General features: G+C 35.4%; 1 protein-coding gene across 3 annotated transcripts in view; it reads left to right on the plus strand.

Moving 5' to 3' along the window:
• The window catches only part of siz (Brefeldin-resistant Arf-GEF family protein schizo), a 180,846-nt gene that overhangs the window by 118,322 nt on the left and 38,855 nt on the right, over positions 1-23,669 (plus strand). For all 3 annotated transcript variants that reach the window (XM_085953771.1, XM_085953772.1, XM_085953773.1), the window contains exon 3: positions 3,791-4,515. In XM_085953771.1, coding sequence (XP_085809897.1) covers positions 4,367-4,515 — 149 coding nt within the window. In that variant the 5' untranslated portion in view covers positions 3,791-4,366. The remainder of the gene's footprint in view (positions 1-3,790; positions 4,516-23,669) is intronic.

Here is a 23,669-nt window from a genome sequence, read left to right on the forward strand (position 1 = left end):
GCATTTTTTATGCTCACAATTGCGTTTTTCAGCGATAAAGAACCCGTATAGAATTGACACAGAATTTTTTTTATTTTCTTTGAGGCTACGGATGTATCTGATTCCTTTGACATGGGCGCTCTCTTGTGTCATTGTTTATTTATTTTTTCCATCTGCTGTACCCATATTCCACAAGCGAGTGAAAATGGAAACTGTACATTTGAGTGACAAAAATATCCATCTGTGTGACAGTAAAAGTGATATCTTTTTATTTTATCTTGAAACGTGACTTGTTGCCTAGGATTCTTGCTCGCTTTTACCCGTGATTGTGATGCTTTGATAGGCGAGAGTGCAATCAAATCTAAAACATCAGATGGGAGAAACGAAATGGTTAACCGTTATGTGTAAGGTCTTCTCATCACTCCTTGCAAATAAAAGAAATGTCCTGCATTACTTATAATGGCAACAAGTGACAACGATCTTATCTTATTGTATTTTTAAAATCGAAATCCAAGAAATAAAAAATCATCGGTAATAGAAATTTTAATTTCCGTCTAAAGGTCCCTACAGATGTCTTGATTATTTATACCTACGATATTTGAACGGCATTATAAATAAGTCGCAAACACAGTTTGTTTGTGTGTAGCAAGTTTCAATTCATTTAAAATAGGCAATGTAATTTATTAATTAAAATTAAACACACTAGTACTTATTCACACTTCGTTTAATAATGATCAGGGCCCGTTTCGACGGCTTCATGCTGTCATCATCAACTGATATAGAGTATACGCTTCATAATTTTGCACTCCGGCTCTAGGATGAAAATGATGTACATACATAATATATTCAAAAAAAAATCTGCATGCCTTCTTAATATTATATTATCTATTTATTTGTTTATTTATTACTACATTTATACTTTTTGATCTCATTTGATGACGTTTGATCTGATTTTATGTGAAATAATCAGGGAAAGAGACGTATCAGTGTAGTAAAAATTGCAACAAAGTGCAAAGTTATAAAACGTATAGGTACTCTACCTACTAATGAATTCAACAAAGCTACGTAAATGTATTTTTGAACAGTGAATTTATTAGAATGTTATTTCCATTGTCCATTTAATTAAAATTTGTCAGTATAAATATCTGTAATATTATATAGTTTGTTATCAGTTGGCGATGTACCATTGAAACGGACGAAACCGGTCCTGATTATTATTATACTATGTGGAATCTTGTTCTTCTTTGGCCATGTCCGCCCTTAGCTGGAGCATATGGACACCACACGGCGTCTCCAATAATCTCTGTCGCTCGCCAGTCTTCTTGCGTCAATTCAAGTCATACCAGCATCCCGTAGCTCCGCCGTATATACTCTATACTCTATATATAGTAGGTATTTAGCGACATTTCAAGACGCCGGGATCCGTTGGTTTAACAGGCAAGTTCTATTATGGCATCCGCAGTACGTAGCAGAGCCAGATCCCACGTCGCTTCTTCACTCTGCTCTTCACTGCACACTGTTCTCGATCAGTATACGGTAGCTCTGAGCTGTTTTTCTGGAATAAGTACCACATATTGTGTTTTATTTTAATTATTACAATATCTTTCCGCCAAGAATTGACAGTTAATACCATTAAGGTGATTTGTTCCGATCGAAGTTTATGGTTCCGTACCGCTTTCGCTGTTTATTATTGATATGCATGGGAAATTCTCAAGGATTATAATTTTATTTTTCTTGTTGTATCATTGTTATTATTTTCATCACCAAATCATCCAAACTAATCACTATCAAGAATAATTATAATTATGTATAAAACACTTCGCTTTTACACCTACTCTTCCATCATTGCCCAAAAATATGTTATTTTATGTTGTTTTTGTACCAGTCATTGAATACTTGCACATAGTAATTGTAGGTATATGCGTCATAGCTACTGAGTGTTTAAAATAACGATATATTATTTTCTTATATATATATATATTATATCCGGTAGTCATTTTCATATTAAGTATTCTATTATTATAGTATAGTATAATATACAGTTATAGGTATAATATCAATTGAGTATAATTGGAACGTATGAAATATTTTATTAATTGAGTTGAGCAACTAGGTAGAATTTCATGTTACTAAGTTATTATATGGATTATATAAAAATTTACAGGTTGGTTTTATTATTTTAATCACGTCTGATCCTAATAAGATCAAATGGGCCTCCACAGAGTGGAGGTTTGTGATAACAGATTTTTGATTATATGAGAAATGGATGTTAGCCACTTGCTCAACATATTAGGTCCATACTCTGACTCCAAACACAAATTGAAAACAATATATTGTGTATTTGCCAGACTCAGGATTCGAACCTGGCACCCGCGACATTATAAACCGACGCGTAAGCCGTTCGGCCATCGTAGACGTTTTATTAATCGATAGCTATTTCGGTTGTCACTCTTGCTACATTGTCAAGTCTAACTTTGATAATGGTGTGACGGCCACAATAGCTATCGAGTTGTAAACCGTACTGTAATTTATTGATTTATATTTGTATTATCATTTTGTATCGATGGCATCTTTTGAATAATGTCTTTAGGCTTTGTCGCCATTCAGATCGCACGTTCATCCATTCAATGGCATGGTATGTCTATACCTACCCATATAAGTCATATAGTATACGTATGGTATTTTACATGATTATTGATTACATAATGCGAATAGTGTCATCTCTGCCAAATGATTTTCAAATAAATTAAAACATTGATTACTCGTTTATATTTCACGATCTGCACCGCGATTTCCTAACTATCGACTCGTGTGGCACCAGACGACATGACGTAATTGTGACGTCAGCCAATACACGCTCGAGGCATGTCGCCCAGGGGCTCTATGTTAGAACTTGCGAGTGCAAGCTTCCCGGTCGAGATGACGTCATATGACATCATTATGACGTACTACCGGAGTGATAATAGCACTCGAGAATATTACGCTACTCCGACAGCGGCGCTATTCATTGTCACCATACACATATAGGTGTATCATAATAATATTTTCTATGGTTATTCTGTGCGCGGTCGGCATGCCTCGAGCGTGACGACACAATTACGTCATCTCGTCTGGTGCCACACGAGACGAGAGTTAGGAAATCGCGGTGCAGGGCACAGTGCTCACCGTAGATATTATTACGATGAAACACCTATATGTGTATGGTGACAATGAATAGCGCCGCTGTCTGAGTAGCGTTATTTTCTCGAATGCTATTATCACTCCGGTAGTACGCCACAATGATGTCATATGACGTCATGTCGACCGGGCAGCTGGCACTCGCAAGTTCTAACAGGGCCCATGTACCATCATAGATTTTAAAACTATGTATACCACACGGTTACCGTTTACATTTCTGCGGATTAGAATCCCGAACTATATTTAGTTTATTAATAAAAAAAAACACAATAGGTATTTTTATGGTGAGACGCTCGCTCGTTATGACTAAAATTTATCAATCTTTGAAACGTACCAACTTTTCGGAACTTCTAAACTTTAGTTTTAGCGATGCAGTGATCATGCTTTATTGAACATATTAATATAACTTGGAAAAGCCCGAGAAACTTATCGCCTGCAGTTATAGATTTTCAATAAAGCGTGCGAAGTTCGTAAATCTTGTGTATACTTAGTCCGTGTTGAGTAAAAATTAATTTAACATTATTAACATGCTTTGTATCTACTAGTTTACTATACTAGGAATGTTCTCTTAACTAACTACTTGTGTACTATATTTCTTCAACCATTCACTTGCCTGTTCTCTTTTTCTTTGCAGAAACTCTTCCTTTCTACTCTGGCATCGTCAGGCCTGAACCGCAACCGCTGTATCATCAAGACTGAACATAATATAAAAAAAAACATCATCACAAATTTTCCATCACATTGTACATAAAACATAATAATAACAATATTGTCCTATCACATTAATAATTCTTCTTGAAATATGCCTGTACAGTCATAATTGAAGTTATCTGGAAGAAGCTTTTTGAAATATCACAGATGCTGATGTGTAAATTCGGTGTATTCCTGTGACATATTTCAAACACGCGCTATTTGTGATTTTTCATGAAAACGGATAGACGATTGAGAGTTGTGGCTTTTCAAAAGCCAAATAAGAATCTACGTTAACTTTTGTATGCTATTCGTGTAATAAATTTGATGTGAAATATAAATAGGCAAGCAATAATAGTTTTTTTCTGCAAAGTGAAGATCTGTTGTAAAGATTTGTAAACGTAGCTCAGTTAAAAGATAATTTCGCGCGCGGCATGATGCTGAGGTGGTCGCCGCCTTTGACGTGAAGCGGCGGTCGGGGAAGGAAGGGCTTACATTGGCCAGGGATCGTGGCCTGGCCATGGCCACCATGGACCTGTCCAACGAGATAGTGCGGCTGCGCGCTGAGCTGGAGGCGGTGACGGCGCAACGGGACCTGCTCCTGTGCGAGGTCGCCAACCTCAGGCGCGACCTCGAGATGAGCGAACTGAAGCAAATGCAGGACGACAGGTGGGCCTTTCTGTTTATTTTGACAGAAAAGTTATTTGACTACTTGAAAACTTGAGAAGGATTTATAATCGGGTTGGTACCTACATATAAATAACAGGACAACTTCCATCGTCTTCTAACTGTGTATTTAATAGACTCATATTCTCTCTTTTCTCCATCACATATAGCATGGACCTACCGTGTCTGGTGGTTCCATGATTAATAAAAATGTCTAAATCATAAATAGGTAGGGATAATATTGTAGGTATATACGTGCGTCGACGCATGCTACGCACGTCCACTGCAATGCTGTGTGTCTGCAGCCTCAGGGACTTGTAGTCTCGAAGCACTGTCTGATTTCGAGGCCCTCCAAGATAAACAATTATATTAGTGATTTCTGGAGCTAGTTGTAGGGATTTTGTTACGATTCTGGTGATATTGTGTACTTTTATATTTTGAGATTGTAAGATTTTGGTTTAATTTAAAAATTGTATGACTAGTTTCAACTATTTCGAGATCCCCGATTAAATCTTCAGACAAATTTGTTGCGTAATGTGCGTGAGCAGTAGTGTGGGGGGATAGGCAAGTCTTCATATTATAACCATTTAGGTATATGCTACACGTACGTACTGGTAAGTACTCAGATAACTAAGCCAGCGAAATTTATCTGCAATGTAACAAGTGGTCACTATGCTGATACATTGGAAGGAGCATTGAATCGAGCATTTGGTCGCTCGTGCGCCTGTCCACACTTATAATGTGCTATGTACCCCTACTCATTGACATTTGCCGAAAAATCGACAGTCCAGTGGAACGCGGCGAGTGCTCGAAGTGAGCGCTTCCCCGCTCGTTAAACCCTTACAAATAAGAGGGTGCTCGGTATTCTGTTACAAGTGGGTGTTCTAATCTGCTGTCAGCTGTAATATGTAGGCAGTACCTATATGTACAAATTTATGGTGACCAGACTTTAATTTCGTTTTTTACCATGTTCAAAAAGTTTCCCTGCAATCGTTGTAAATATATTGTTTCCCCGTAATTCGTAGGGCCGTCGTATCGGAAGACAAGTATCGATACCTCAAAGTATCAATACTTTTTTGACGGCCCTAGTCATTCCATTCAATAATCTAGTGTCGCTAGTGTCAATATAAAACCATTCGTTTATTCACATTGAATTGCAGTAACAGAACAATCAATCAAAACAATGCCGTTCAATAATCATTGAGTGGTGGTCTGTTTATTAAATGCCCCTATGGCCTATTATGATCCCATCGATTAGTTCTGTTTGACGCCTGATGTACTTATTATTTTTATTCACAACATTTGTAATACAACAATCAGTTACCTACTGACAATCTTACAATTATTTTGATACAGAATGTTTATTGTATCACTCTTCAAAACGATATCAGTCAAGAATGTACTAGAAGAATTATTGTTGTCGTAAACATATCTTATTATCGTTACCTACATGGAAAAATCAGATCAAGATTCTTCTCAATGAAAACTAAAATATTGCCCTACAAAACTCTCATCGGATGGATCGGAGTGTTGGGGCTTATAAAAAAGATGAGAGGAAAATAGATATCTTTAAAAGAAACTAGTCTTTCTTAGTTGTATGTGACGGAAGATTGCACATAGCGAGGAAGGTACGCCCACGAACGGGGTGAGTATCCAAGTGAGGCCAATCTATTGGGCAGACCGCGTATAAAGGATGCAAGACACGTAATCACCTGAAAGGCTTCTCTTCGATAGACCGGAAGGCAAAAGGAGATTTCAGTTATTTTATCTCCACCTGTCATGTATATGTATAACATGCAGCTGCGATTTGTGCACGGCTGACTTCCATGACGTTATAAACGTGTCTGAATGAAAATAATTTAGTGACACACTTTCCTGAAACAAGATGAAGCCGCACGAGATTAATGTAGCAACCACGCACCTTGGTGCTGAAAGAAAGAGTTTAGAAAATAATAAAAGAATCTTTATTCGCTCTACCGTAATTTATATGAAGTATCCTTTGTACCCGTGTGCTGAAACTTTGCCGAAGCAAAGGAGTCGTCATCCATACGACGCAGCATACTTTTTAAGCCGGCGTGGCCAATTGGGCCCGTGTCAAACAGCTCCGCTCGGTCGGATCCCATGAGCGGGCAGTCCCAAAGGACGTGTTCAGCGTCTTGAACATTGTACCTGCACTTGCGTTCTGGCCCATATTATATCAAACGAAAACCATGTAGCTTCACCGGAGAATCGGGAAACTTGACAGCGGTGGTTAGACTGCGTATAAAGGGTATAAAGTGTATACAGATTGCGTCAGACAGTTTTAAGAGTGGTGACTTTTCTGGAGACAGACAAAACCAACAGTGGGTTGTTGTACGTAATTTTATGATGATAACATTATTATCTAGAAACAATAGTTTAATCGACTACTAATATGTATACTTATTCGTTTACGTAATCATGCGAATCCTTTTTTGAGAGGGTTTCGTCTTTTTTGTGATTAACATAATAATATGTTTGTATTCATATTATTATTTCATCCGTTCCATATGTGGTGCTTATCAAATGACAGCTTCCCGTCTTTTGAAATAAATACGGATGGCTATGGCGGCAACGCATTTTTCCCCGCGTAGGTACATTTGGCCTGGATACAACGCAGATAACAATATGAAATTGGGCTGACAAAATAATATCTTCCACCATATAATATTTACAAAAAGCCATATGATTTCCAGACTGTTTGGCGATGCGTTCGTTATACTTTTTTTGTCCCGTGTGAGCTTCCCATTATTCATTGGCGTACTTACTCGTCTCGAGTAGTAGGTCGATGTCGATGTTCATTATCAATGGTAAAAGGTTTGGGGTGCTTAGCCAAATATGTATATATATATATATATATGTCCAATCATTCTCAATATAATATATATGAACTAAACTAAAACAATAATTATCAAATACTTATACTTATTATAGTATAACTATTATTTGTTGCGATTCGAAATATCCATTCCAAATCTTTTAAAACTTTAAGCTGGTTCTGTTTAGGTTAGGTTAGGTTCTAATCCAAAAGTTGTAAATAGTTAATTCATTTGTAATCAAACGAAACGCATTTTCAATTATTTTTCGATTAACACTTTGTTTATAGTCAATGCCATCGTTGTATCTTTGATTGACCCTTGGATTTTTTCTAAACACTACCAACCACTATTAACAGGCGGCCCTCGTGGTGCAGTGTGTAAGGCGCTGGCCTTCCATCCGGGAGCTCTGGGTTCGATCCGGTGAGGTTAATGAGAGCCTGGATGTTTGTGAGTGTTCAAAATTACTAACAACCACTTTGTACGAAAAAGCAAGGACATGGTTATTAATAATTAAAAAAAAAAAACACTATTAAGTGACTAGTTTAAACTAAACCGTTGTCCATTGAACTTTTCGAGCTTTCACACACCTTAAGAGCATGTATATCATCAGTGCCCCTATAAAACCAGACAACGATGATTCTGTGATGTACCTAACCGATTCTTTTTAAACGGTACATGTTCAAACACGCACGTTAACATCATTTTACTCCCTATTTCAATTATAGTTTGTCAATTTATGGCTACGGCCGTATGTTGTAGCTTAACCACTGGGGAATGCCAAAAGAAATGGCGTATTTAAAAAAAAAACACTACCTTTTTCTTAGGTCAATAATTATTATAAAGCAATCATTATTCGTAGGATGTTTATGACACTTGAATGGTTAAAGACAGCTTATAATAAGTATCTTTAGAATTATCTTCAAATGTGTTAATCTTGCCCGTTTTTTGAATAATAAAATGCGTAAATATTTCACTATAATAATTTCGACATAAATTATACTGATGGTTTTATAAATGCGTTTAAAAATTAATAAATGTAAAAAATCTTAACACCACTGCACATTTATGTACTGAAATATGACTATATTCTAAAACATTAGAGCGAGAGGTATAAAAGAATACTATTTTATGTAATAAAAATACTTTATGCAGTCATCAAATGTTTAAAATAAATATAAATGATAATAAGGCTTCAAAATTATATAAACAGATTATCTACAACGTTTAAGGAATGTCCAGGATCATGGTTTGAAAATAGAACAAAAGCTCCATTTTGACCTACGCTGAGCATGTCCCTCCAAGGTTAAAAAAATACTTTCACCCTTTGATTCCTATACAAGCACGGCACTGGTGTTATTCCCGCTATGGATACTAATTTAGCAGTTGGCGAGGGGAGATTTTGGACAGAGGCCAACTGACAGTGGCTTGGCAAACAGAGGCTCCCAAGTCGTAGATTTAGGCACCTTTTGGTCACCAAAAACAGTAATTAAACTATTCCATCAGCTGTCAATATTGCAATAATTCGTTCAACCTTGTTTAGAGAATGATCTATAATGGGATAGAAGACTATATTGATACATAATTTATATGTAGGAGGCGTAACGTGGATGCCTTCAATATTATTATACTTCTCTGCATTTTAAAAGTATTTTATAATAAGAGTGGTGACCCTACGTACCTTCCTCAATGTGCAGGTCCAGGGGAAACACCGTAGTCAGAATACAACAGTAGATGCGTCGGTTGACGTCATCCTGTAAATCGATGTACCTAGGTGAAAACGCAATTTGCTGTCAGCTAAAAGTGTTCTCTCGCAGGAAAAATGTCATTAACTCAAGATTGAAAAGACCTTCATTTGGCTGCGTACTCGTATTTTTTTCGACTTACAAGTGGCGTAAATGAAAACTGACATTTTTGCTGGTGTTTGTCTGTGTGACTTTGATAACGGGATCATCAGTAGGTTGTTTGTTCTCTCAACGCGCCATTCATTGGCGATACCAATCGGTAGGGCGATAAGTATTGATATATTCCACTTGCGTGATAGTTACACATGGTCGTATTTTAAATATTATTCGAATAGGGGCTCACTCGGTGTATGTACTTACTCCTTTCTACTTATACAATAATAATTATCATTTTGTATTTTTAGCACACTTTCTGCTTTCGTTATATTACTTACTTTTCTTTAAGTATATGTTTCATGGCATTCTGAGAACGTCTTCTGACTGGCAAATTTGCATATAGTCGTCGCGGTGGTTCTATATTTAAAGTTATTACTGTAAGATGGAATTATATTTTTGACTGTGGTTTTACTATGATTTAATTGGATATTATGCAGAATTTCTCTGGCATTAATTTTTTAGGTTGTCCACGTATCTACGTCTATAGAGCCATATTATGTCGAAGGCCTCGACTCTCCACGATATTTCTTTTTGTATAAGTATAGATAGAATATAGAGAACGATTGAAGGTATACATCAGCGAATCATTCGGATTCTCATGTATATTTTTAAGAGGATTGTCATTTTGAGAGGGGTACTTATTGTTATCTCGATCCTTGTTTTACTATTACCACCATACTAGCTTGAATTATTTATATAATAACGATATTCTTCCATTAAAGATTTTATCGGTAATAAAAAATGTATGTACCTAATTATACACATTTACTCTGGAACACTTCTGATAATAGTATATTAGAAAAAATATTTGTACCTAGTGGAATTTGAACCTGCATCCATTGCATTCCGGGCAATGTGCTCTAGGTTGCTTAAATGCTGAAATATCTTGACGGCGCCAGGATCTCTCCAGATTGTAGTTTTATCGTAAGTATTTTCATAATATTTTTTTTGTATCTAAACATTTTAATGTTCTGTAAGTAACTACATACTATGTAATACCTACACAATGTTCAACTGTGTGTAAGTGTTCAGTTTGCATGCCCAAAGTCCGCTCAAATAAAAGTGTTAAAACAGCTGATAGTAGGGTAACACGACTAACAACTAAAGCGGGAGTGGCACGGTCGAATCGTCGGTGACGCCACGCCATCCATGACTGACGGTACACTTTAATGCCACTTGTATATGGATAAGTTTGGCAGGCCATCACGCTAAGTAGGCATGCGTTTAACGTGCTTTCATAATAGACACTGTCATTCATTATCATATTGTTCGCGGAAAAGGCTTTCAGCACGCTTATTGTGCCTACACATTATTATTTTTTTTTCGACGCTTTTCTCACCCCATAGTGACCTATTTCCAAAACTAATTTTCTTTCAGCCGGGTTATCTATTTAGTTTTCCCGCATAGACAGATGTGTGCGATTGGATTTCATTTGTCGATACGATAGGAAATTAATTGGTACATATCAAAGACTTCGATTACTTTATATATTATATTATATTATACATAATATAAACGGCGTATAAATATTTGGAAACGAGCTTAATAAAATACCTATTATTATTACTGATTAAATTAGGTGCAACTTATTTCGTATTGCAGATTTATGTGTAGCCAACTTTGCATTATTATTATACAATCAATCCCATAAATTGTTAAATTTGCAGATATCTAGTATCTATTAATTCCACTTTTTTAATATTATTATGGACCGGTTTCGTCCGATTCAGAGAGACATTGTCAACTAGGGATATTGCCAATTATTAATACTACATTATATTTACACCGTGAATTGACAGGTTAACACCAGTGCCTACAGATTTCGTTAAGATACACCAACATTAGTTTTCTATGAATGTTAGGTAAAATTTTATTAATGTGTTTAATTGAATTTTAAAAACTAAGTTACACAGACTGAAATTTTTAGTCTTGGTCAAATGCAAACTATTAATGCGCATAACTGACAAAATTGTGCAGTATTTATGTCGGATCTTAACAGCCTACCTTCACCCTTCGCTACAAATGGGTTGCATAAAGTCGCATGTGTCAACGAATTGCTCAGTGATTTGTATGTCTCCACCAGTGACGTCCCGTGGGGGTAGGTAGATTGAGTGTCGTTTGGGGGCGGCAGTTACTCGAAGGGCGGCAAATCGAGGATAATCATTTGGTATATATAGAAATAGCTACCTACTTAAACTTAGTAATAACGAAAATATCTTTCCATTAAAAATTCAGCTCACTGGTTGGAAACAAAATGTATTAATTAACATAAAAGGTTTAACAGGACTGTATTTTTTTGTTAGCGATGTCTAGTTTACTTCCGTTGCCCTTCGACGTCCTTGGTGACCAGAAACGACACGTTCGCGGATGATGAAAAATATTGTATAACAAAATGTGGCGGCATATTGGCGCTGTCCAGGGGCGGCATTTTGTCTAGGGTCGTCACTGGTCTCCACATATATTATGTCCGCATTTGTATGAAATGCGAACTTGCAAACTATGTCCTACCTATTTAAAACAACCACTCCAGTTTTTTTTTATAAATATTTATAACGAAACTGAAAGCCTATAGGTAGCGATAGGCTCTATAATTTGTATCGATTTAAATATAATCGATGTGAATTTATTTATGTTGATAATTTTCATGTGAATTCGGTTAAGTTTGTGGTTATGGCAATTGATTTCTATGCAAACGTTATTAGTAGGTACCTACCCATTGAAAAGGATTTAGGTAAATTCCAATATACGTATTTAGGGCGAACCCTTTGAATCCGAAGACAACAGCATTAACGAATAAAGGTAAATACCGTTGATATATTGTATTCGCATTGTGGTGATCTACTTAATTGAAAATATAATGTTCACTGAAAGATACTCTAATTCTAACCAGTGTTGGTCGCGAACCCTAAGGATCGGTCCACGCCAGCACCGCAATTTACCGCATAACTTACAACAATCTGCGGTGAATTGTCGTCACATACCGCAAGTTGACACAGCTTGACTCTTAAACACACCATCGTGAAAATTTTATGGCAAAAAGCACTCGACTTTCTGGTTTCGTGTCTCTTTATTTTGATTATCGAAACGCCTTGTTACTGTATCGTTGTTATGGTATTGCGAATGATGGAGAATGTGGAAACGGGCTGTTAAGAACAAATACATAATTAACTATATTATATTATGTCACTTATTATTTCATAGTAATTAATTAATTATAGAGCGATACAGCGTGTTAATGAAGAATTTTTGTTGTATTGCTATACCGTCTATACCAGTGGTAGCAAAAATATGGCACGCGAGATGATTTTGCATGTCACGCAAATGTTTTCCTCTGAAGAGAAAAAATACCCATAATAATAATAAATGACAGATCGCGTTGTGTAAAAAATAGCCGAATACTGAGCAAATACTCTTCAAGAATAAGGATTACGTTCAATATGAATATATAATTAATTGTACGTATAGGTCGGTCCTTAGGCTTTATGCGTCACATGTAATATTATCGCACTAACGTCATTAGGCGGTGGGGGAAGCCGCGCTACGAATTTCTAATTTTGATCTATTTACAATGCTTGTGACCACTGTAGCTGGATAATGCCTCATCTGATCGAAGCAGTTCTATTGTCAATTTGTGTCAACCAAATCCTATGGGAGTGTCTGAGTATGTGCTCCGAACGGGAGGAAATGCTCAGGTCGGTCCAACCAGCTGTTGGTCCGACCTGGTTGCTACTAAGGCCAATTATCTTGCTTTCAAAAAAATTGCGGCGTCTTACCCCCGCAGTAAGATCTCTTCACATAAATTTTGCTGTCCGTATGATTAACTCCGTTCTTTTGATTTAATAAACAACGTAACTTCATTTTCTTTTCCATGTGCTTCTTCTCTCCCCGGCACTTTGCATTAGAGTAAAGTCAGTAAACTCAGTCAGAGCTCACTCTGAGCGTAGCAACCTAAGTCTTGCGCATTTTCTCCCAGGACACTCCCAGGCCAATTTTTAGATGCTTCACATCACCAATTGAAGGGTCCCGTGATACTCTCGATTAAGACCGATGATGGTACGTTGCGGGTTTTGGTGGAGGGCTTATAACTTCAATGTCAATTTGTGTTTAAAGAACCAAACTAAGTAATACAAATAGAATAACAAATCATTTCATGTCTACCAAATCAAAAATGGTTGTACCAAATATGAAACGAATACTTGGCGGAGCTAGTAGTAGTAATTCTGGCAGACAGTTTCAGAATTAGTGGACCAACATGTATGGCGTAATTTATAAAAAGTTATGAAGCTATATGTAGGTGTACTATGTTCTGTGAGTGGTATCTAGAAAATCATCGTTAATTTTTTAAAACCACTTTTTTCTCGCTCGGCACGTCAGACCAGACAGTCGAAAAATAATATTTGGGAAATTTTGACACGCGTACGTAAAAAGGTTCGCCAACCCTGGCCTATACCTATCTAACTACCAAATTGGGTCTTTGTGATATATTAATTTTGAGTTTACTACTACTACTAGGCATATTGGCAGATTTGTTTACCAGGATTCGTTATTAGCCATACTATGTACTCAAAATATTGTTGAATTCATGTCCTGTGTCTTGAAAAAAAAGCAACACGTGAGTTTGACCCGATTTTGATATTAGAACATTCACCCATCGATCAAATTTCATTTTAAATTATAAAAATACTCGAATTTTTTTATCCTTGTTACCTAACATAATTTTGTAGAATGTTCTCTTCTTTGTGCTAATTCGCTAGAATTAATTTTAAAATTAGCATGCCCAAGTGGATTTCCTCACGTAGGTAAACGCCGTGTTTAGTTGTGCGAACGTTTCGAATGTTGTGATACGTCAATCTCAGCATGAGTCCTTCACCTCTCGGCGTTGGTCTTTTGTTCGTCTTATTTTCGCGAACCAGCCGGCTCTATATTAAAACTGAAATCCACTCTTATGTACCTAACACGTATGCTTCTGCTAAACTGACCGGAAAATTATATGCATGCATAGGGCGGTGGGCTGACAACCGGAGAGTGGTGTATATATTATATTATATTATCTTATTTTTTTTCTTATTATTGTTAACCCATAAGTATGCACACTATAAATAGACTCATAATAATTTAGATCCTGGAGTTAATCAGATATCAATTACTGTATGCTACTGAAAACATATCACCCTCTTTATCGAGAGTTGTTATTATAATTAGCAAGTATCGATCCGTAACTGCACGAAGGTCTCTCTTAGGTGCTTTCAATCAGTTCCGTGCTGCCACGTTGATGCCCTGTGATCGTTTAGCGCGTCTTGAGTACAACTTTCCGACTCCGTTTGTCCATGTGTTATCATTGTTATCAACTTGCCGAGTGATATGTCATTACATCCACTTACTATTGTCTGTTTTTTTATCCATTGGTTACTTCGTGGTCTTTCTTAATTCTCTCGCTACGTTAATTATTGATTAATTATATCCCTGTTACACATGACAATAGTTTACGCTTTTGACACAAGGGATGCCATTTTTGTAGCTGCTATTCTAACACGATATCACTCAACTCCAAAATCAATAAAAAGTGATAAATGTGATATGTCTTATTCCGACAGTTAATTATTATCTCGGGATTTGAAGTCACGCGTGATGTTTTTTTAACACGTTTCAAGATGACCGCTTCTTCGAGCGAGATATAGGACGCAAATTAGATCTTGAGATGCGACGATTTTGAAAATTCATATTAAATTAACGTATTATACGCCTGCTTAGCTGAAATGTCATTAATTATACGAAATATTTTGAACAAATTGCAATTAATTCATCTTTGTACAATGTAGAATATACAATGTAAAGTATATTAATATAATAGCCATATAAATCATAACGGAGATGTAGCGCATAGGTATATATTTTCGGTTCTATTTTTAGGTGAAACAAAAGTCCTTTAATACTAAAAAAGTCATCGGCAACCGAACTTGACTGTGAAAGAATATGGGATAAACTTATTATTATTAGAATACGTCAGTCTTAGCTTGTCCTTCGTTCTGACAACTGCTCTCGGCTTATGCACTGATGCTCATTCAATATTGGTGTATTTGAAGGTTACAACACACACTATTGCACGTCTATAATGTGTTTCCTTTTCGTAGGACACTCACACATTCAAAACCCTGCATCAAAATGTAGTGTATTGGGGTATAGCTTATCTGAATTCTATTTATTAATCTGTTCTGTGATTATATATCATGCAGATAAAGAAATGGATTGTTTTTTATTACATGGTATACAAGTTATACATAGTATGTTGATTAACGAGAAATACAATTAACATACATGATACACATGTATATTATACAATTATATTTATCCTATGCTATAACTATATCTGTGATTTTAATAATATGTTAAAGCCATCGCCATGTCAATGATCAGCATAATATTGTATGAATACTTAGCAAATAAATAGGCCACACGCATGTTTCGTTTGATTTATGTTATGTAGATAGTATTTAATTGAATTCAATCTTTATAAAGAACGCTCACTTATAGTGTGTTGTAGGTATAATGCTACGTTCTTTTAATTTTCTTTGTCTATTCAAATGACCAGCTCAGGGGTCAGAAGGCACAATGCTCCCTTCGATGCGAATGTATCCTTATTTCCTTTTTTACATGGCCACTCTGTTTCATGATTTCCCATGCTATTATATTTGATTTCTTTAACGCGATGTAATTTATAATACGAAGTACGTTTTTTATTTCTTCCATTTATATGTACTTTTGAACATAATTTCTAATTCCTAGTCCAGACCAAGATACCTACATATTCTGTTCGTAAATAATTAACGAACATTGTATAAAAACTTCTCGAAAGTTATATCAAAACTATTCCTACATTTAAAATGTTATGGTATACAAATGGCCTTTTTTGTATTCCGGGACAGGATTATAATAAATATGTATTTGTATTATATAAAAATAAAAAGGATTTCAAGTTATACACATTTAAATTTTTATAAAAATCGATGTTTTTTAAAATAAATATAAAAATAATAAAACGATGAATTAGTCAAAAATCTAAACGTCAAAAAATTGAAAACTTAAACTAAATTTTAATAATAAATATGACCATAAAATATAATGTAATATGTGACCCTGCAACGAATTCACATTTTATTACTTACATTTTTTACAATTGTACGTTTATCTTTGAATTAAAAAAAATGTTTTTAGATACTTACATATTTATTAATTAATATATACGTCATGTAACCCTGCAACGAATTCACACTTTATTACTTACATTTTTACAATTGTAAGTTTATCTTTGAATTAAAAAAATCTCTTTAATGTTTTCAGATACATATTCATTATTTAATAGATACAGTTGAAATTGTAAATTATCAAAAATAAAATCTCAAATTGCAAGTTTCGTATTTTTCCGCTAGGTTCTCTGTTGGCATGTATATAGGATCCCCCTTAATTAAATAAATTTTAAAAACTAACCAGCAACATCTGCAATTTGTATTCTTCGTTCAATGAAAACATAATATACGTATGACGGACAAAGTTTCGTGTGCACTATTTATGTCGGATCTTAACAGCATACGTCCACCCATCGCTATTGCATCTTACAGATGTTCTTGGTCTGGTCTCGTTGTTTACATTCACCAGCATTGTAACTACAGGTATTATAAATACTTATGTACAGTGAATATCAACCAAGTTATTGTTATATATATACATATAAATAGGTGGTTAGTAAGTAACTACATTTAGTTAATTTAAAAGAGCTTTTAAAGAATTCCTAATATTAGGTCCTGTAGATTCAACTCAATATACCATATTTATGTGTTTAGAGTAAGGGCTAATGTCTTTCCAATTTGTATATACCAATGGCTCTGAGACTTGGATAGGAAAGGCAAGAGAAAGGCAGCCGGAAAATAATCGTTTGACGAATTATCGAAAGGTGCTGGAGGCGAATGCTAAGAATCTCGTGGATAGGCGAAAGTACCAACGACTCCATAATCAGCTTACTTCAGATTAAAGGGACTCTCCTGTTTGCCTTTGCCGGACTCTTCAATTTTTTCATTCATATAACCAGCCCATGCATGACAACCTAGAAAAACTTGTGCGAGCTTACAACCTGGAAAAAACTGCTGAACGAGATAGAACAAAGCTGTTGAGAAAGAAAGCTGTCAGACGGCAAAATCATCTGGCTCACGATATCCTGTCAAGAGGTTTTCGACCAAGTAGTACATCGTTTATTTGCTACAATTATAAATAACATTAAATTCTACAGGTTGGTTTCATAGTCGATAGCTATTTCAGTTGTCATTATGCAGACAAAACGGATAAATAATTAATTTACTTAGAGAGACTGATCCTTTCATTCACCGTAGAAAAAAATAATGATGCTATTACGGTTTCTAAAAATACTTACTAAGGAATATTATAAATTATAACACTATGTATCTATTAATGTAGATGTCTATTACATTCTGTCCAGAGGTTAAATACGCCATTTCAATAAACTTGAAATCCCACTTCACTATTAGGGGCGGACCACCTACCATCGATAATATTCCCGAAGTCGGCGAAATCGATGAAGAAATGTTGGTTGTATTAATAATTGTATAACAACAGTGTCGTAAGTAATCCGTGGTTGCGGTTACATTGCGTTTTCCACCGCACAGTGGGTCCAAGCTATTATAATATATTAGGTAGATATGTTTTATACTGTTATGTAGCTATGTACTCTATTTAATTTTAATACCTATATACTATGTACATTGTTTCTGATACACCTACATCACTAGATATTATAACACCACGGCTTTGCAGATAATTTAATAAAACGCTGCGCTCAGAAATACTGTCATGAATTGATAGGGGTAGGTGCCTAAGTAAATTATTCGACGAACATGAAGTGGTTGCTATTTTTTTTACCGCAACTAACTAACAAATTGCGTGCCTGTAAAAGGCCACAGAATTTTTCCACTCCCTTTAATAATAATTTCACTTTCGGGCGAAAGCGTGCTGTCGAAATTCTAAATTCAGGGAGTGACATGATACAATATAATACAATATTATGACCTCTAGCTTCCAGGCATGTTGTTGTTTTTAGTGTACGTTATTTTTATTTATAATGGCACTTGACGGACTTGATTGATCCATTATACGAGCACATAAAAAAGCATGACGTATCCGACGCAGCGAAGTGATGATGATAAAATTTAATATATACGTGTTATTATGTAGTACATCCTATGTACACAAGTCTGGCTACCAGTGGCGAAGGGTGGAGATAGGCTGTTAATATCCGACATAAATAGCGCACGCCAAATTTTATCAGTCATACGTATTTGTTTTTATTGAACTAAGACTACAATTTACAGATAAAAATCAATTAAACCCGGCCTAAGCCAAACTTTAATAGTTTTTGTATGCTATGGACGATCCGATCAAATAGTGTACACCTTTTCATTCATATTTATTTGTTTTCATTGAATTAACAATACACATTACACATTGTGTTCGTTTTATAAAATTCATTAAACCCTGCCTGAACTAAACCATAATAGATAAAAAATATTATTCCATCTATAATAATATATCCGACATTATGTATGATTTAACGGTATAATTTTGAATATTTTATATATGGATGAACATTTTTTGGCTATTATCTATTATGTCTTGGTTTTCGCAGGGCTTAATTGAATTTAAAAAAAACTAACCAACATCATCTGTAAATTTTAGTCTTAGTTCAATTAAAACAAATACGTATGACTGACAAAGCTTAGTGTGCACTATTTATGTCGGATCTTAACAGCCTATCTCTATTCTTCGCCACTGCTGGTTACTATAATAGTGTGACTAGTGGGATATTATTTTGTCCGATACGTTAGAGCGCTATTTGTAGTGTCAAATAATCTAACATTCGAGAAGAAAGTACATGAAAGATATGGGGATTTTTAGTTTCCCAGTGGCCGGGATGACGTGCCGCCAACATACAGAGGTCACATTAAGCTCTGAACAATACGCTTGATTTACACAAAATGCATTGAAGTGAGATCGAAATGCATTTGAATGTTTAAAATATGTACCTACAGGATCGTGAAACCACTATAAATGATAGCTTCTTATAATATTGTAAAAATGTAAACATTGACGCAAATAATGCAGTGCGTGTTGTTTGAACGTTATTTTTTGGCCCAAAACATAATTATCGTTTTATTATCTTTTAATGGACGATTTATATCTGTGCTATAATCGAAGTTTCGTAACCGTAATAGGAATAGCAAAGCTGGTAGAATACAGGGCTTCGAACCGTTTTTTCTCGTTTCGGTTTTCGTTCCCGTTCAAGTAAAAAATGTATATCGGTTCGGTTTCGGTAGAGCTCTGAGTGATTAATTTTGAAATTCTTTATTTGTATTAAAAAAAAATCTACCATAATTTAGAACGTTATTAGGTACTTGTTTGATAGCCCAGCGCCACGCTCCGAAATCAATGGTTATGCTGCACCGCACGGTCGTAGTCATATATTTTTAAAAATAATTATAAATTATGAGAATTATTTCGAGATGCGTCACTGCAACTGAAGTGTGGAGTAAGATCATATTGTTTACGTGCGTGTTTGAACATGTACCAAAATATCGATTTTTTCCGGTTCGGTTCTGGTTTTCTGTTCAGTTCCGATTCGAAGCCCAGGGCAGGTATAATGAATACCTACTTTTAATCGTACGGTATTTCCCGAGTGTGCAGATCTCGATTGTCAGGTTTGCACTATGTTCATCAAATTCACAATATGCTTGCAAGAAAATGGAGGTTTAGAGGCATATTGTGGTCCCAGAAAAAGAACTTATTAGAATAGTATTTTACAAAATACGAAATCACTATTTTTCTATATGATATTGCACGAATATGTTGGCTGATACTGATTTGAACATAGCAGGGGGGCTGACAGGGCCCTGGCTCGATGACCCGGACTCTGGGGGGGGGGGGGGGGGGGGAGCGTGGCGGTTCGTGATCTCAAAATATAGGATCATAAGAGTTGAATCCCGTGATTCAATCGTTAGTTCTAATACCGGTAGCTATTTAACTATGAAAAGTTTAAACGAAAACAAAAATTGAAAAATAAATAGGTAGTATCTCTTGAAAACTGTCATAAGTGAAATTATGGCACGAAAGTGGTGGAAGCCAATTTGTGACAGCAGCTAAATCGATTGAAACCTTTGAGAGAAGTATTCTGCGTTCTATTTGGACCAATGAATGATGATGGAGTGTAGTGAATCAGGTATAATGATTAAACTGTGTACATCTGGAAACTATCGACATTCATAAAACTCCTGAGACTAAAATCGATTGACCATGTCTAGCGCATGCCAGAGATACTGATACAAACAATGGTCCTCGCTGGAAACCCAACAGGGAGGAAGCCAGTCGTAATGCACTGGAGAATTATGGGGAAGAGCGACACAAGACCCCTACATGATACCTAACATAATTATAATCTAATTTGCATACCATTCAACCAATCAACCCTTCAACCATAGCTTTGCAGTGAGAAAAATTAAACAGCAATTCTTCGAAAAATCAAAAGAGCCATTATTTCTATTTCAAAAAATCTGTTCTAGCTTGAAATAATGTCGTTTTAATCAAGGGACACATTAACCAGAACTGTTTTAATTTAGAATGATCAGCGAATGCAAATTATTATTGATATCAATGTCGTTGGTATCTAGTTACTTGGAAATATTAAAAATTCAACATTATTTTGTATATACCTAAGGCTCTATGAAAATTATAAATTTAGCCTAACATTAACCTATAGCTGAAGGTGAGTAGTTAATTATTTAAATTTTACTTTGATGTCTTTCACATTCTCACATTTTTATCCAAGAATTAAATTGTTACACACCAATTTATAATATGAGCATGTACCTAAGTAGGTACCGAATTGATTTTTTAAATTTTAAATTGAAATTAATTGAAGTGCTGGTAAGTATTTCTGTATGCCATTAAGCCACCAATCTGTCCGCTAAACGCAAGACGCTTCGTCGGTTTTTAATCAACAATACAGGTCACATGAGCTGCATATACCTGACGATACCAGGCTTAGTTTTACCAAACCGCGATTTTATTCATTTTCTGCCTCTAAGCAACGCATGACTTGCCTACCTTCACGGGACGTCACTGTATATAGGTATCCATAAATATTACAATAATTGCCTCTGCCTTGCTTTCTGATAAGTAGGGTTTGAGATGAGACCAAAGACCTTTCGTATAATTTTATTCCACGCTGAAACAATGTAAATTCTGGAAATCACTGACAGTTTCCTAATGTCTCTGAACCGAATCATAGTCCTAGTGACTAGTCTCAATAATGTTTTATTTAGAGTATGTAGACGGACATTTTCACTATCTTCTTTTGATCTATCTTCAGAGCTTTTGGATGCCCGACTTCTTCTACAATCTACACGAAGGTATAATCTATATTTTATTTCTATATCAACCAATCTATGTCTTGTATAAAATTGCGCAATTGACCCAGGACGAGATTTGCGCGTCAAAGGACCCTAGACTTAGTTTAGAGCAGGGGTAGTCAACCTGGTCCCTACCGCCTACTAGTGGGCGTTACAGCTTTCATGGTGGGCGGTATGGGTTTTAAAAACATTTTCATTATGTTGTAAAATTCCCCGTGACAATTTAAATTTCAGAAAATATAATTTATCTGTATCGCCCTCGCATAAGTTTAGTTCACGTTACGTAAGTGAAACTAAATGGCGTTATAGTGCGACCGCAAACAAAAGAGCCTCGTCCCAGAATAGCAAAGTATAAATAAAAATATAGATTTAACTACAGTAAGTTGTTTTACAAAGATTTATTCTGCCAAACTTAGCGAAAGTCTGACATAAAGTATTTGGTAAGTAATTATTATTATATGCTTTAAGACGATACTTCAGTGAAACGGCAAATAATTTTCAACTATAGGCGCGACAACATTTTGGACTCACTGGCAATCGGAGAGCGAACGTCGAGGTATGAATACGTCAATTTGTTTCGTGATGGCGACGGGGGTATTAATTCTTAAATCGTGTAAAGATGACTAAAAACGTTACCCATTTACTTGAAAAAGAAAACATGTCAATGAATATATTATTATTGTTACTAATAGAACAATAAACAGAACGGTCTTCAAGATACCTCGTCGCATGACAGATGTTATGTTTCATGATGCTGTGTATCGTGCAATTAACTTATTTGATGGCACCATAAAGGTTGATTTATTTTTTATTAACTATATAATGTTTTTGGACCTGTTAAATAGGTTAAATTTATAATTCTATAAATTATGATGTTTCTTTAATATTTACACATACACATGCTGTCTTTTCTACTTGTTATTATTTGTTGTTATTTGTAATTAAGATATTTTTATAATTTTGTATTTATTTTGTATTATGGCGCATTGGCCAATCGCTGTAATGCTGTAATAATCTTTTTTCTAAATAAATAGAATAAATAAACATTAAATGGACGCATGTTGGATTTATATGACAAATTATATTTCATTCGGCATGCTTCATTTGCACCCGCCACCCGCATTCCGCGCATCGCCTAGCCACGATCTTTTTAGACCATGCCTCAACTGAGGTATAGCCTTAACTTGCTGTGACTACCTATAAATTTTATAAAGTAAAGTTACTTCCCTACTGTATAAATCACCATTACTGTGGAACCGGTGGGCTGTTAGAAAATTTTACTACTAACAGAGATACAAAAGTGGGCGGTAGGTATAAAAAGGTTGACTATCCCTGATGGCGACGAATAATGGTAACTAAGGATAATATCTGAACCAGGTGAGATTCGAAATTTTTTCAGTCGAGTTAAAAACTAATTTTTGTTCTTCATTGTAACTTGACTAATACAAGTCTGTGTATTATGTCATTTAGCAGCAGTGAACGATGAAGTAAATGGACGATGAGAATGGTGAACGGGGGTCTATATATATATTTATTATTTAACAAAATGATATTTAATTCGTATCCAGACAATAATTTTATTGACCTTGGCCAAGAATGCTTGCACCAACTGTCCTACGAACAACAGTGTATCTCTCACTGTCAAATGGAATAATGCAAAACTTAAATCGATTAGAATTTATATGGAAGTAATTAAAAATAGGTACCTACACTCTTTTCGTAAATTATTTTAATTTCATTGCCTAAGCACCAAGCTTGACAATTATCCTGCAAGCGAAAATCCGCGGGATCATACGGATAATATTATAGTCATTGCGGTCTATATTAATTATTAGGTATAATATGTATGTGGTCCGCGTGGTCGATATATTAACCGTATGCGTAATAAATTACCCGATCAATATTCGGTAAACTTAATTAATTTCTTCGATTTTACTTGAGTGAACAAAAGACTT

The sequence above is a fragment of the Rhyacophila brunnea genome, unplaced genomic scaffold (assembly GCF_057557595.1).
Source record: "Rhyacophila brunnea isolate RB1 unplaced genomic scaffold, BYU_Rbru_1.0 scaffold_4, whole genome shotgun sequence".
Lineage (NCBI taxonomy): Eukaryota > Metazoa > Arthropoda > Insecta > Trichoptera > Rhyacophilidae > Rhyacophila > Rhyacophila brunnea.